Source organism: Stegodyphus dumicola, chromosome 5 (assembly GCF_044657685.1).
Source record: "Stegodyphus dumicola isolate Sdum_Otavi_A_Nest chromosome 5, ASM4465768v1".
Lineage (NCBI taxonomy): Eukaryota > Metazoa > Arthropoda > Arachnida > Araneae > Eresidae > Stegodyphus > Stegodyphus dumicola.
This window is the reverse complement of record NC_140772.1, coordinates 153,783,375-153,799,917: the sequence shown is the minus strand read 5'-3', so window position 1 is coordinate 153,799,917 and position 16,543 is coordinate 153,783,375. Positions and strand designations below refer to the sequence as shown.

The following is a 16,543-nucleotide window of genomic DNA, read 5'->3' as shown; positions in this document are numbered from 1 at the left end:
TTACAAACTCTTAAGAAATGATAATGTACTTATTAAACAATTATCTAACAGATTGAACCAATTATTTTTTCAAACTATTTAAGACTTGCTTTACATCACTATAAATTTAACTTTTTATTAAAAAGTTGGTTTCCATAAATTTTGATTTCAGGTTTTATTTTCATGCTCTAAAAAAACGAAGCTTTGTTTACAAACTGTTTTTGAACAGCATTTACAAAAGTATATAGTTCTGCTTTTTAGTTCTGATGAGCAAAATTCATTAACTTTTCTTTTCTTGAATGCAAAATCTTCAGTTCAAAAGTACTTCAACTGAATGCTTCATACGATGAGATAAAATAGGTATTTCAATCCTCTTTAAAATCCAATTTAATTCAAAGTTGCCGCTCTCCAAAATATTTGCATCTACTTACTGGCATTTCAATATATACATTTCTTATGAAACAATTATACATTCATATATTATGTAACTATTTATTAAGATCATATTTGTTATGCGAAAAACATGTACAAAGTGTCACACGATAATATGCTCATTTTTAATAAGCATTACACAGTTAATGTAATACCACACTGTATTATTATTATTGTAAACTGTGTGTGAAATAATTCAATTTAATTTACATTTATTCCAGTTATCATGAAGTCACAGGGAAACATTGCATGTTCATATATGTTCAGAAATGGTGACTCATGGTTGCAGATGAAAGGTTATTCTGCTGGAACTTCACTGTTAGGTGGCATGGAGTAGTTCAGCATGCTCCAATAGTAATTCTAAAAATACTATCAGGTACTGAGTGTACAGTGAAAACAAAGGAATAAATGCATTGTGGAAGATGAACACACCTTGATTTTTTTTATGTAACACAAATGTCATTCCCTTGTCTTACATTCTACCACAGATATTCAAACTTAAATCATAAAGTTTGGTGCTAAATTAACTGTATAGTACTCATTTCAAAATGAGTACACTCCCCCTGTCATCCTCTATCATGACATCGACATTCTTCTTACGGCAGCTCAACACAGTACACAATTTCTCAAGCATGCCAATTTCACTTTTAGTTGACTTATATAGTTCAATAATATTTGGTTCACTTATTTCAAGATTTACGTGCTTCTTTTCATGAGCTGCAGGTAGCTAGCAGAACAACAATTTTGTTAGATTTGCATTTGTATGTTTTTCATTGTTAAAAGACAACAATGAAGTACCAATAATACATCATATTCATATATATATATATATATATTCATATATATATATATATATATATATATATATATATTACTAATAATTTGGAGGTATGGTATTAAGTAATATTAAAAAAAAAACCAATTATCTGTGATATATTCTCTTATTTTAATTGTGAATGCTGAATACTAACTCTGATGAAATAATCTGCTTACAAAAGCTTTGGTATCAGAACTTTTCCCAAGATAAACACACTGACTGCATTTATCATTTATGTATTTTGAATCGCATATTGCTAGTAGTTTTATGCAATATTATGATGGCCTGTTTGGCAGGTAGAAAGGTGAAAAAAAAATGCTAGTAACTGTTCATCAATTGTAAGAAAATAACTAGCTTTATATATTTCTTTATGACTTTCAGTAAATAATTCCAAATTTATAGGGTGGCCGTAGAAAAATAAATTCTTGGTTCTTAAATTTCTTAGGTGGTTCCCCTCTTTCATTGCAAAAAATCTTATGATGTTAAATAAAATTTTAATTTAGCAAAACCTTTTCCAAATCATTGAACTTTTATATGTTACCATGAATCAAATAGTTCTCAGGAAGACAAATGACTGTCTTTCATTGCAGCTATTAACATTAAACAATCTCAATTGTTTTCGATAATGTATTCTTTATGTAGAATTTGCTTTTTAGATAATGTATTCTTTTAGAATTAATTTCATCATTTAGCCATTTGATGGTTTTTCCTATTGCCTTTTGAGGGAAAAAATAAGTGAAAATAAATTGATGGGTTGAATTTTTTTTTTTTTTTTTTGCTTTGTTTTGAGGACTTTGAATGATATAAACAATATTACAAAGAGTTCAAATTAATTCCTTTCTTTTATTTCAAATTGAATGCAGATATGTTGATTTTTTTCAATGAAAACATATTTTAAAAAAATATTATACCTTGTTTATAAGGTTGGTCATGTTTTGAGCTAGATAAATTATCAAGATTATCATTATCAGTATCAAGCACAGATAACAAAAAATTTGAACTTTTAAATGCTCATCACTGAAGAAACTTCACTATACATGTTTTGATAAATATTTTGTTTTTTTCTATCAGGTCACTGTTTTTTGTTATTATTATTTTGAGCAAAATATGAAACTTACATATTTTCCACCAAGGAAAAGACATGTTTCTTTCAAGGTGGTTGAATGGAATTTAGTAGAAAAACCTCCTGAAACATAGAAAAACCTCCTGCTAAAACTCAATATTCTTCGCAGCTATTTTCATATTCACTTACATTTTCATTTTAACAGTTTCATTATCATTGCTCTCATAAAGTTTTACAATTTCTTCTGGGTGATCACTGACTTTATCTAAAGTTATGGAAATATTAAAATATTACCACACATTTTCATTATGTAATAACCAAATTCTTTAGAAAATCAATTTAACAAACGAATACGAAGCACAACAAAAAATATACTGAAATGCTGGTTCAATGCATGGTAAAATAATGCAACAAACATGCTTACTAAACTTTCGACTCTCAGACAACATGTGTCAATTAAACTTTAAATTTCATATTGATGGAGCCCAGTAAAAACAGATAAAAGATCAATTCATTTTGGCATGCATCTCTTAATTATTTTTAAGATGAAAGAGGTTAAGCATGTTATTTCATAAAACAGCATAATCTTTAAGGTGGATATTTATTAATCTAGGGTTAATTACTCACATGTAGTCTGATACTAAACCAATATATAATGCTTAAAAAATTAAATGATTTAAAGCTGTTCACCTACTTGGGTGGTTAAGGCTATGAGGGAGCAGCATCAGCAAGTTGAAAATTTAAAGTATAAAGCATTCTGAATGCTCCATTTTTTCTTGGTCAGTATGCACACTGTTCATCTCATAAGCTCTATTAAAATAACATATGTATACTTATAAACAATTGAGGGGGGAAGAAGAAAAAATGAATATAAATCCATTTACAACATTCTTAAAATAAAAGTTTACTAAACAAATAATTATCAAATATCTGCTTTATACTAACGACTATAAGCAAAAATATAAATCTATTCTGGATTTGGAATGCATATTTTTATTTATTGTGTATTATTCTATGTTACACTTGTAAAAGGGGGGAAAAAAGAGGGGTACACAAAATCTAAATTTCTTGGTTTCTTTCTTGAATATATCATAAGTTTTGAAATTTAATTTACAAAGTAATTTTCACTTTTTCATTTCAAGAAAAAATGTTTAGAAAGAAATTATTTTTGATGATAGACTCAGAGCTAAGCTATTTTATATTCAGATATTGACAATAACATTTTAAATCATTAATGTATAAACAAATGAAAAATATAATAAATAAATAAGTGAAAATACAATAATTTTTCTTTTTTAAAAATAAAAGCAAATATCTTTTCACATACGGCATATTGAAGTTCAAAATCTGCTTATACAATATATTAGTCAAAATAATATTTTGATAAGACTAAAACTAAAATATTTTGCCAATACTTAAACAACCAGCACAGCATGTATGATTATTATTTGCATATAAGAATCATTTCAAAATGGTTTTATCTATAAATTTCAAAGTCACTTTGCTTTCTATCAGTTTGAAAAAGCTCTGTTAGTATAATAAATTTCTAAATAAAACTGAAAATTACAGAGATGATTCTAAGTTAGAAAAAAAAAAATTAAGAGTTAAAACAAAAATTAGAAAAAAAAAAAAAAACTATTAATGAAGAAATTATTAATTATCTGTTATTATCAGAATTAAATTATCTGTAACATATCATGATATTAGGGCAGGAACTGAAATTACAGAAATCTATTCCAATGAACTTGCAACATATTAAATTTTAGTGCTTTCTAATTACCTGCATCTCCATCAAAAAATAGTATTGATGAGACACTACACCTTGTCAAAAAAAAATACTTGTGGCAACTCACGATGCCACCAAAAAGTACGTATATGATAACACACATAAATATATAGTAGCCCCCAAATTGCTTCCTCCGGGCATTTAGTCAATGCGATTGCAGATTATGAATCCTCCTATAGAGATTTTAGTACAGTATTCAATTGCATACTGCACTTTCCATTGCTTTATCAGAATCTTGGACTGGACTTTCTGTACATGTAAAGTGTGTGGCTTGTTTAAAGCCATCACGAGCCTCTTCTCCTCTTCTCATTTTAGGATTTTGGTGGCAAAGTTATGTGCAATTCCGTATTTCTGCAATTCGATGATTTTTTTTTTTTTTTTTTTTATTTTTCTTTCCTTTCTTTCTTTCTTTCTTTTTTATTTTTATTTATTTATTTATTTATTTATTTATTTTTATGAAAATGGATCACTGAGTACACAGAGAAGGTAAAAGTATATTAAATCAAGATGTGTGCATGTAGTGTATGGAAATGAAGAAGAAAGAAAATTGGTGCCACTGGATGTAACTATGAAACAGATGTAAAGATACTAAGGTACTTATGTATTAATGCAACCATCCTGGCGCAGTTTCGTGTTTGTTTACAGAAGAAAAAGGTGATTTGATAAATTTTCAGATTGCAACTTACAATTAATATGGTTAGCTAAAAACTGTTATGTGCATGACTGGCACAGTTTGAAGGCTTCTGAAAATTTGGCGATTTCTACTATGATGAATATGTAAGTACTAATACCGGAATAAACATTTCTTTCTAAAGACAATAACGAGTTTAAGATTGATCTCCAAATTTGTCCACGAGTTTAAGACTGATCTCCAAATTAGTCCACGAGTTTAAAACCTCTCTGTGGGAATGAAAATAATCAGAAAGTACTTAAATTTCTTATGATAACTGTTATTAAAAAAAAGTGATGTACAAATTATTGCTTTAGCTTGCTAATTTAAGCTCTTGATTTGTAAATATATTATAATTCCAATAAACCCACTGAAATTATTTTGAAGTTTAATAACCAAATGACAAATGCTAAAAATTAACTGTGAAAAAAAGTTCAAAATTTTAATTTATGAAAGTAGATTTAAATATTAAAACTCTCACAAATAGAGTTTTTGTTGTTGATAAGGTAAGAGATTTATTTTTCACTTCTATGAAAAAAGGAACAAAATTATGATAATCATATATTCTGTAAAAGATACATAATCTAAATTTAAAGAATCTTGATTTCCTAAACTTTCTCAAAAGACAACACTAAACACTTTATTTATTTCTGAAACTTCAAAAATAAATACAGGAAAGAAAAAGAGTAAAATAAATTTCCCATTGATGAAAAATAAATATTTAAAATAATTTTTTGAAAGAAAAAATAGAAAAGTAACAAATTACATAATGATACAAAAAGAATATGCATTCCACATTTAAATTGTTTTTTAGATACCTGAATTTATACAAATCAGCAAAATGTAATAAATCAAAAAACATTATTGATTTTTAAAATGATATTTAATTCAGTCGATTTTTATCATTTAATATCTAAGATTTTATAAGTTTTAAACTTCATGACAACCTAATGTAAGAAAATTGAAAAATCTCTTAAAAAAATTTCATGATTCAAATCCTTGAGAAATACAACAATTTAAAATTTTTATTCTGAGAGTATTAAACAGAATTCTTATTATTATGATATCAATGACTCACATAATATTATAGCTCTGAAAATTACAAATTTACGAAAGGAAAATTTAAAATATTTTTTCAAAATAATATGATACATCTTTCTTATAAAGAGATTAAAATTATTCTGAAAGTCGAATGAGAAACTTAACGTATTTAAACAAAATTTTATCTACAACTAAAAAGCAAATATAAATTATTTTTCTTGGAGAAAATAAGTAGGGGGGGAAAAGTTAATAAGAAAAACAACTACAGAACTTACTTTACTCTGCAATCTACTTCTAGACTGAACTGTTTACCTAAGTCATTTCATTGATGTTTTATTCAGGTCTTTTCCCATTCATGTAATAGTAGAAAAGCCTACAAGAAAAATATATAATGAAAAAAGAGCTTAATATTATTTCCCACACTTAAGATGTCCTTAAAACTTTCAGTTTCTTATAAAATCGATCTATTTGTAAACATACTTAACAATTAGTTTAATAGCATACAGAACTGATACAGAGATTAAGAACCGTACAAAAAATTAGTATTATTTTACATTATTTATTTAATTATTAAAAAAGATGCGCAAAAATATCACTAAAATGCATCAACATAAGTATTCTGATTGTAAATGCGGCACAGTACCAATTACTTTTTAATTAAATTAAAGGCCACTATGTAACATATCTTATTTAAGGAATTATTTTCATTAAATAGAAACTTGCTATGTATTACAGCGAAACTAAAATTAGAGATAACATGACAAACCAGCTGGTTTGGCATACTATCATCTTATGCAGCTGCCATTGTTTATACTTTTATGTAAATACTAGAACTAATCAAACCACTCTTCGAATGTATTTTCTTAGGTTTCGGAATAATACAATTAGAATACGCCAAAATACTACATTTTCCCTAACTTATTCTTACATTCTTATGAAATAACCCTACAATTTCCTCCCCAAAATATATAATATACCTTGAAAAACACGATAACCAACGATTCAGCTGTCACAGGAGATGTCTCTTTAGCACAGTAGAATATAAGCCTGAGATTCTTCACTCCTGTGCAATTCAGGGTTGCTATATTGACGTCGGTTATGTTGTCATAAAAAAAATCATCTTAATCGCCAAAGTCGTGATATGAAAAATCGCTATCAATTTCTTGCAAACGGTATATAGTAAAATTATAAAATATCAGAAGAATTGTTTACAAAAATATTGATGCTGTTTAATTTTTTTATTCTTTGATTTTATCCTTTGATTAGATAGCTAGAATATGGAAATAAAATGTATAGGTCCGTCCACTTATTGCCCAAATCATGACAAAAATAATATTATTAATGAAAGAAAATGAATAAAATACAAGCAAATTTAAATTATCACGAATTTTAGATATTATAAAAAGCAAACATCATGAGAGGCGAATGTTTTGCAGATGAACTTCCTGATTCAATTCGGTGAAAGCATAGTAACATTCCTGAAGATATTCCAGAACTTAAAAACAGCAAGGTTTTTACAGCCGCAATTGAAACATTTCTAAACCTTCAAAATTCAAACTGGCTATACAACTTATATGGTTAAAATGATACCTGAATTTAACAAACATTCTCTATTCGTATAAAGCAAAAGGTTTATCTAAATATATATGTTATTTTAAAAATTTTTATTTGGTATTTTTTAATTTGAATTTTTTTATATATAATGTAATGTAATATTTTTTTTAATCACCTGAACACATTCTGAAGTATTTTTCTTAAGATCCTTTTCCATAAAATAAGTCTTGATTTTTTAGTTAGCTACATTGTTTTAAAATACATTTTATTTTCATTTCAGTATGATATCTTTATGTGGTGCACGAATTGGAAAGCTATATAAATAGAAACTTAATTTTGAATAAGAATAAATTTTCTTTGAGATGTTAGAAAACGTTGTAAATCACATGACATTTGTCGCCAAAATGAGCGAGATGGTCCTAATTGTAGCATTTTATATACCGTACGCAGCAATACTTTCGTACGGGTTGTTCTCCTCTCTCCTGACCTTGAGTTTGGCTCTTGATCTTCTGTTTTTATCGTTAGACTACTGGCGTATATTTTTATAATTATCGATAATAATTATACAAACACAACAGTAACGGAACGCATAGAAAATTATAAGCGATTCTGTAATATGAATTTAAGAAAATGTGTTTATAATATCATGACGTCATTTATCGGAGTTTAATTTCCTGTCATTTGTGTTGTCATAGCCTTTGACAGTTGGTAATATTAAACATGTCTGTAAATTTGTCAAAGCATCGAAATGCTTTGCTTGAAGCTTGGAAAGAAGTTGTTGACGATAAATCTCCCACAGATTGGTATAGTTTTCAATACATTATAGTATATTGCATATTTTTCGTTAGGAATAATAGGCTTAGCTAATCTTCGTTTATCGAAGCCGGTGTTTTCATATCTTAAATTAAATTCTGATTGATGTCTATAAAGTATAATTTAAAAACTGAAATTCAAAACAAAAATTGTATTTTTATAAGAATCGATGTTTTGTGATTAAATGGCCTTAAACGTTGTATATTTCAGGGCTCTGTTTGGTTATGAAAAGCAGTCTAATGACTTATATGTCGTTGATAAAGGAGGTGAGATTAAATAGGAATGAATTAGTACTCTTATGTAATTTGTTTGAATATTTATTTGAAATGTTTATAATTTATATAACTGCAAAATCTAAGTAAAAGTCTGTACATAATGTTTACACTGTAATATTTTTACTTTTTTTTTAATACCATGATATATATACTAATTTGGAGTTCTGAAAATTATCTAGATGGAGGGCTGGAAGAGTTAGTTGATGAGTTAAATAGTGGAAAAATAATGTATGCTTTCTGTAGAGTTATAAGTCCCACTACTGGCCTACCAAAGTTTGTCCTCATAAACTGGGTAAGCATTCATGATAATTTTATCATTTAACGTTGTCCTGATATAATTGATTAGCAGTAAATGTTAATATTTTTCAGGTTTTGTATAGAAGTCATTTTAAAAATATTTCACTAAATATTTTTTTTAAAAATTTAACATCTACAAATCTTCATCTCCTCCCACACACATTTCTTAAGAAACGGTTGATACTTTGGTGTATATTTCACACTGTACCATATTAAGGGGCAAACTGTACATGTTACTGCCTACATTACTAGGCTTAATGGGATGCTGAAAGTTATTATTTGAAAGAACATCAAAGGTACCGTCTGCTAAAATGGGAAAATATCTTTACCCACACTGATGCAAGATAGATATTTTCTGTTTCGTAGAATTTATTAATATTTTGGGGAAAGTGCAGAATCACCGACTGCTTGGCACGTTTTTAAGAAATGCACATGCTCGATATCCATGTGCACATCGACCTATTTTCACTTGAAAAAAATCCCAGAATTATGCAAAAATGGCATTGCCCACTACCTTGACTATATCCGTGTACACATCAACCTATTTTCACTTAAAAAGTCAAAGAAGATTGGCAAAAATCCAATTCTTCTTACTCTTGTAAAAAACGCCAAACAAATAAGTGGGCGATTCTGCACTTTACCCAAAATTTTTTGCTTCCAACTTACTATTATTATTTTTTAATAAATTATATCAACATTAGAAAAGTGTCTTTGGTGTCTTACCAAAAGATTTAGTCTTTTACTTTAATTTATGTAACTTCTTATTTTCATTGAGACCTGCTCATGATAAAGGACTCCTATGTGTAAAAAATAACCATATGCATCTCTCTTTGGGAGTTAGCATATGAAATTTCTGTATGGAACCCTTGTCAATAACAGAGATAACTACAGGATAAAATAATTAACATGAAAGTAGATTCAGAGTTAGTGGTTGAGAAAAGATATATTGTGTTACATTATGTGTATCATTCACATAATATGATAAATGTTGCAGTTGTGCAAAATACAGAAAGTTTTAACTTCTGCATAGCTGTACTAATAGATGGTTCTCGTAAGGTTGTCATCCAGCAGAGCATGAGATCTGTATCTTTCAAATTAAATCAAAAAATCCATAACAGAGTGATTTAAGAGCAATAAGTGTATTCCTCCATAATTTAAATGGCACTTTACTTTTTAATTATGTATTTTACTGATGTAATTTAAAGCATTTTTTTTTTTTTTTTTTTTTTTTTTTTTTTTTTTATAAAAATTTGTTCAATTGTTGTTAATAAAGATATCTCTTATGCCATATATTATGCATCTTTCAGAATTATTTGGTTTGTTATTTTAACTCAATAATATCTCTTATGTAATTTACAAGGCATCTAGTTAACGAGATTTATGATGTATCTAGTAAATTATTTTTTTAAATATTTGCACCTTTACAATATTTTTTCTTTTTACTAAATTAAGCTTCAGAATATATTATGATTTTCAAAATTCTAAGCTGTATTGTTTACTCATGTATATTTAAAGTAATGTCCAATACATTGCAATTAAACTTGGACCTGTCTGTAAGCAATTGTTTAAAGAAAGGCTTAGTTTGTTTTTAAACTACAGTTAAAAAACTTTAGGAATATTAATATCGGTTCTCACAGCTGCTGAATGTCAAATAAAATACTCTTCCTCATCCCTAGAACATTCTTCATCAATTCAGTTATCTGTTGATCTTTAATTATGTCCTTAAGTTCATTTGCTAACCATTTTGGGTAGAGTAGACTTTAAAGTACCCCTTGTATTATGCCGAAGTTGTTGTTTGATTTATCGCCAAGTTGTTGTTTCATTTATGGTAGCCTGAGTAGTTGAATGTTATAGAAACCCTATTGTGACGTAATCGGGTGCAGAATTCTGGGAAATTTTGAATCATGGGATGTTTTGTGGTGTGTGTTGGTTTGATTCTTTAGATGGTAAAATGGCCGGATGTAGTAAGATTAATTTGAAGTTTCTGTACGATTTGGAGCGAAAGGGGAAAAGAGCTTTAATTGACTGTGTAAATGAAGGTTTACTTAGGAGCCATTATAAGCGTCTTGTATGTAGGGAGGATATGCGTCTAGTCGAACGTAAAAACTATTTAGATGGATTTGAATGAGTTTGTAGGAAGAAAGGTTCAGATGGTCACTATGTGAAGCGTTCGATCAGAAAGAGTACCTGGTTTGAAAAAAGTCATTTGAGTATGATTGATTTTTATGTGGCTCTGGGTATACGAAACGAACTCAAAAATCATGGTAAGTGAATATTTGCCTTTGGTAGTGCTTAAATTTATAACATGTTTTTCTTTTTTTATGTTATCTTATTGTTTGGTTTAAAATTTATTTAATTGAGATTATGTATTTTTTGTTTGCCTATATTGTAGAATTCAGTGCTCCTTTGACTTTGTAAGTGAAAATATATCGATGTGTACATGGACAAAGTAAAGGGAGTGTGCAATGCAAGTTTGTGCAATTCTGTGATTTTTTTTTAAAGTGAAAATAGGTCGACGTGTACATGGATAAAGTCAAAGGAGTGCGCAATGCCATTCTTGTACAATTCGGGGATTTTTTTTTTTAAGTGAAAATAAGTCGATGTGTACATGGATACCGAGTTTGTCCAGTTGTTTGTCTTGTTACTTTGGCTTTGTGTAGCGGCGATTCTTGGCACAAAAATCTCTGCTTCGCAAGCCAAAATAATGAGTCAAAGAATTGCACAAAATCGGTATCCATGTACTGCCAAAAATCGCCAAGGGGTACCCTAAACTATACTTTTACCACCATTTTCTATTTTAAAAGTACTTTTTAAAATCTTCAAACCTTCTTTTGGCCAAATAAAAAAATGTGGTAAAAGTTTACAATTGGGTTCCCCTTGTTTTTTGTGATTCTTGTTTGAAGCCAAGATCGGCGGCAGAATGGCACAATTTCAAGATGGCCGCTACACAAAACAAAAATAAAACATCATAGAATTGCACAAACTCTGTGTCCATGTGCACATCGATCTGTTTTCACTTAAAAAAAATCCCAGAATTGCACAAACTAGGCATTACGCACTGCCTTAAATTTGTCCATGTACACATCAATCTATTTTCATTTAAAAAAAATCAGGAAGCTGAAACTAAGTTAAAACTATCATGGTAACCAGAAATGAGATTTCAGGCCCAAAATTTTTAAAAATTTGTCACTAATCGAAGGGGCACCCAATTCTACACTAGAGCCAAAAGTTAGTGTTCTTCATAACAAGGTTCAAGGTTCCCATAGCAAGCAAGTTTTGGCTAATCTTCCTATGTGGGGTAAGTTGGCGCCAAACTATTTTTGGCGCAATGAGAGAACTAAGATGAGATATTTAAACATAAACAGAATTGTAACTTTTAAGTTTTGTAGTAGTGAAAACCGTTATCTTACGTAAACAGAACAGAAAAATGAGATGATAAAATACTAGATGAGGAAAATAAAGTCCTTAAGCTTTGCAAGTAAAAACATAGTCCTGTCTATGTAATTTATGATAAAATAGTATAATGAATAATAATAAATTATATAATAAATTCATTGGACTCCAATTGTCAGCCAAGTAAATATATTCAAATTCATTAACAACGGATGCATCATAAACTCGCTAAAATATACAAGTTACTATAGTCGTGGAATTCAACAAACTAAGCAACTTTCCCTCAAAACTTTAAACATTGCACGTCTTTTCCAAATGGAAGAAGTAAAACTGAAAAAAAAGTAATTAACTGACCCGGAAAACATTAAGTAAATAAAATTAAATGAAAACATTCGTAAATTATAAACTTCATTTCATCTGAAATCAACATTCTCCCACCAACAACAGCTTAACCTCCTGCAAATATTAAACAGTAAAACTTTTAAAAACAAACACAGTATTTCAAAATTAAATTTAAAAAAAAAACTTCTGGGAGAATCAATCATGGAAATAAATCTCTAGGTTTGCGACAGGAAAACATGCAGCTGGAAACTGCAACCAAATCAAAATCTCGCCAAGTTTGGCGCTCACCCCGATTATGGAAGATTAACCCAAGTTTCCTATCTTCCATCTACAAACTTCAAATTACTGTCAAATTGTTTTTTAGAGCAACATATTAGAAGCTATATTTCTAAAGATTGTACATTCCATAACATTTGCATTTTGGTTTTAATGCTAAAATTTATGTATACTACATATCCTTGAATCATTTCTCCAAAATTATCTTGTATTTCCTACAGTGTAAGCCCCAAAATAGTTAGGATGCAGTTTAACTTTTTGATTATTGCATTGTGCTTTTGACTCTTTTTGACTTACTTTTCTCTCTTTTGATGACTTTATCACTGCTCCTATTAAAATATGAATAATCTTCATTTGAGTCATTTCATGCATCAGCTAAAATTAAACCCTTTTGCTTAAAAATATTTTGAATGTGTATACTAGGAATTGCAATGGATGTGGCAGTAATAATTTCAGTAACTAATACTTCTATCTCAGTATATTTTGTAAGGTTATTCCCATTTCTTAATTCTCAATTCTAACTTCACTACATGGTATGTTTTGTTTATTGCTTTCAAGGACCAAAAACCATAAGCAGATAATCTTTCCTTTCAAATAATATTAATTGTAAAGACATTTGCCAAAGATTTTGTAATCCGAGATCTCTCACAGCCCTATCCATGAGCACTGTGCAAAGTTTATATTTTTCTTCTCAGCAAGCCACCCTGTACAAGTTTGAAATAGCACTCCCTTTGACCCGTAGTTAGATGAACTGCATCGAGACACTAGGTTTAAATTCCTCTTTGCCATTTCCTATATAACTGATTTATTGTTGTTTTCGTATAGTAAATAGTGATGAATTAAGCTGTTGCAGTTCTTACATGCATAAGTTAAGTCTTACAGAATCGGCCATGGAATTTTGAAGAACCGCTGAATCATTGATTATCTTTTTGGGAAAAATTTATTTCAGGGTACTCCTTGATGTAATGTGATATTTTTGACGCCATTCCTGTTTACACGTAATGTCCTTTTAAGTAAAATGGCGTCCAGAACATAATTAAAACATGAAAAAAGTATAATCTCAATAACTTGCAAAAAGTAAAACAAGGAAATAACATGAAAATGGAAATACATGTTATCTAATCTGTGCAGTACAAAAATTAAATATTGACTAACCTTATTTAGAAACTGTGTCTTTGGTGTGCAGCACACAAAATTCCTTAACAGCATAGAAAAACTTTAAACTTATCTGAACTAGAATCTGTATACTGCCGTTGTCACATAAATTCACAAAAGTAAAAAAAAAAAATATCCACCATAGTGACAGACTGTCGGTGGTATTTCTTTCAAAAATCCTTCTTTATTACACCCCATATATCTTTAATAGTGTTCATATGGACTCTGGTTTCCAAATCCTTAAATATCACTGTGTAATTTACTTTAAGGTGAACCTAAGCCATTTAAACCTTCATTTACACACCAGTCAACAAGTGCTTTCATTCCAAATTGTACAGAAACTTCAGGATAATATTACCACCTGCAGCCATTTTACGGTGTAAAACATAAAATAAGCGACGTACTTCCTAACCGACATCCAGCACAGAAATAAACCCTAATAAATATTCTTCAAAGTAATCAAAATCAGCGCTATCACACATTACAACCAATAACATCATAATAGGGTTTCCAAATCATATACCATAAAACACTCAGGTTACCATAAGTAAAACAACTTGGAAGTTTATTTATGGTAATTTTGGATTACCCATTAGTGATAAACCAAGGAGTACCCCAAAATATAGACTACCCATCGTTTTTTTATTTAAATTTACTCTTTGGAATTCGCACAGGTCATGGTCCTTACTGTTACGAAATATACAGTGTCTTTTTAACATTTCCAAACTCACAGTTGATATATTTTGATTAGTACTAAGCTTTTTATTTTCAAATTTTCTGAAAATATTTTTAAATGCACTACTAAAGAGCTGATAACTTTGTCTTACTCACAGAAACATGTGCTTTCGAAATTCTTTTGAGTAAAATGGGTATCAATAAAGTACTAACCTCTTAATGCCCCTAATTTTGTTTAAACTCCTAATGCCTAAACTTCTGATATTCATATCGGCTTTATCAAATAACTTTCTTAATCCATTTAAATAACTTGTACTTCTAACAATAGGTATTTTAAGTAACTGATTCAGATGGATGGTGTTAATATTCTCAAAACTGTGTCATAATTTTCTTCTGTTAATGGCAAACCATTTATATAGTCAAATGCTGTACATCCTAAGTATGACATTAAATAATTAAGTTTATCCATTTATGTAAGATTGCTGTTATTACGAATACTACATTCAAACTGGTTATGGAATTCCACCCATGAAGCAGAATCATCATAATATTTATGTATAATTAATCTAAGAAGTTTAACTGCATTGATCTCTCTAAAAGTTAGGTTCTCTGGTGTAACTGGAGAGTAGAAAAGGATGCATTATTTATGTTCATATCATCTTCCATTACTCTATCAATTACATTTATTGTTTTTTGTTTCAAAAGATAATCTTTTCCAAATATTCCTCTGACACAGTAATTTCATTTTTTATATTATTAACATCATGAAGACTTTTGATTTCATCATTGAAGCATTTTAAATTAAATTCTTTGTCTATTATTTGCACTTGAAATTCTTTTAAGAGATTTACTTTATTTGTTGCATTGATCTCGCTATAATTTTCAACAACAAAGTGTTCAGTCTGGTTAATTACAGAAGATCGTAACAGCACTACATTCCTTTCTAAACTTAACTAACTCTGACATTTTACAAACAATTCAAATATTGAACAAGGATATCCAAAGCAAATCCTACCTCCACTTCAGACCAAATCCAAGATTCAACCAGTTTCAATTTAAATATTCCCATAAGCAACAACGAATGCTTGGGACTAATAACACTACAATTCTTCTTCATATCCCCTCAGGATTCCTTCATATATGCTTATTTTTAATGTGCTTAAGCACATTAAAAATATATTTTGGATAAGAACCTGTTGAAAAAATTAGTAATATGGAAATAATAACATTATTTTGGGAACATAATTAAAAATAATACAAGGATAACGTACAGTGTGTCTGTCTTCTGTGGAATCCCTCCCCCTTCCTTTTGAGATTTGTTCATTCTGCCATTTGTTCTCGTAATGAAATCTTTGTCTTAAAAACTTGGTTGCTCTTTTTGCATTTTGTTCATGATTACGTTTTCCCATTAACTCTTTGAATTTAAATCACATCAGATGAGGTTGTCATTAGCCATATAATCATTTTCAGAGCATAAATTTTTGACATGTAGTATCTCTGAATAACAACTGATTTTTTACTGTCATTACTAAAGTGCATATTATCTTTAGTAACATCAGTAATGACAAGGGAAAGAGTTTTTGTGCATAGTATCACATAGAAAAAGATCTATCTAGAAAGACCAAGAGCTATGAAAATAGGCACACACATTCTTGAGAATGGTCCACATGCATCTCCAAGCAACTTTTTGCAGGTTTTTTGTGTTTACATTTGCATTATGATATTGAACGGATTATTGCAGAATTTCAAATGCAAAGAGAGAGAATAGTTAATATATACTATTAACTTGCACAAAATACTGCAAAAATAATTATTTAAGAACAAAAATACAGATTGGTTATAATTAAAGATTTAGACATACATAGAGCTCATTCTGGTAGACCTATTTTGTTGAAATATGCTATGTGGATGGTGGGCAAAAGAAATCTGCAATAAAAATGGACCAACAGATGGCACTGTTCATGCAATGTAGAAA

At 29.0% G+C, this 16,543-nt stretch overlaps 2 protein-coding genes across 7 annotated transcripts in view; one reads left to right on the top strand and one right to left on the bottom strand.

The window, feature by feature from the left end:
* Positions 1-6,900, bottom strand: part of LOC118189353 (rho-related BTB domain-containing protein 1-like) — a 265,646-nt gene extending 258,746 nt beyond the window's left edge. For 3 of the 6 annotated variants that reach the window (XM_085817262.1, XM_085817266.1, XM_085817268.1), the window contains exons 1-3: positions 6,766-6,900; positions 6,064-6,161; positions 2,986-3,101 (exon numbers count right to left, since the gene is read on the bottom strand). The gene's annotated coding sequence lies outside the window, so the exon portion shown is untranslated. Of the gene's footprint in view, positions 1-2,346; positions 2,415-2,985; positions 3,102-6,063; positions 6,162-6,765 lie in introns of all 6 variants that reach the window. The other 3 variants (XM_085817263.1, XM_085817267.1, XM_085817264.1) reach the window with 3 other exon arrangements.
* An 877-nt stretch (positions 6,901-7,777) lies between these two features.
* Positions 7,778-16,543, top strand: part of Abp1 (Actin binding protein 1) — a 53,687-nt gene continuing 44,921 nt past the window's right edge. Inside the window, exons 1-3 of the mRNA XM_085817256.1 lie at positions 7,778-8,145; positions 8,366-8,421; positions 8,610-8,722. Of these exons, the coding sequence (XP_085673382.1) occupies positions 8,063-8,145; positions 8,366-8,421; positions 8,610-8,722 (252 nt within the window). The 5' untranslated portion in view covers positions 7,778-8,062. The remainder of the gene's footprint in view (positions 8,146-8,365; positions 8,422-8,609; positions 8,723-16,543) is intronic.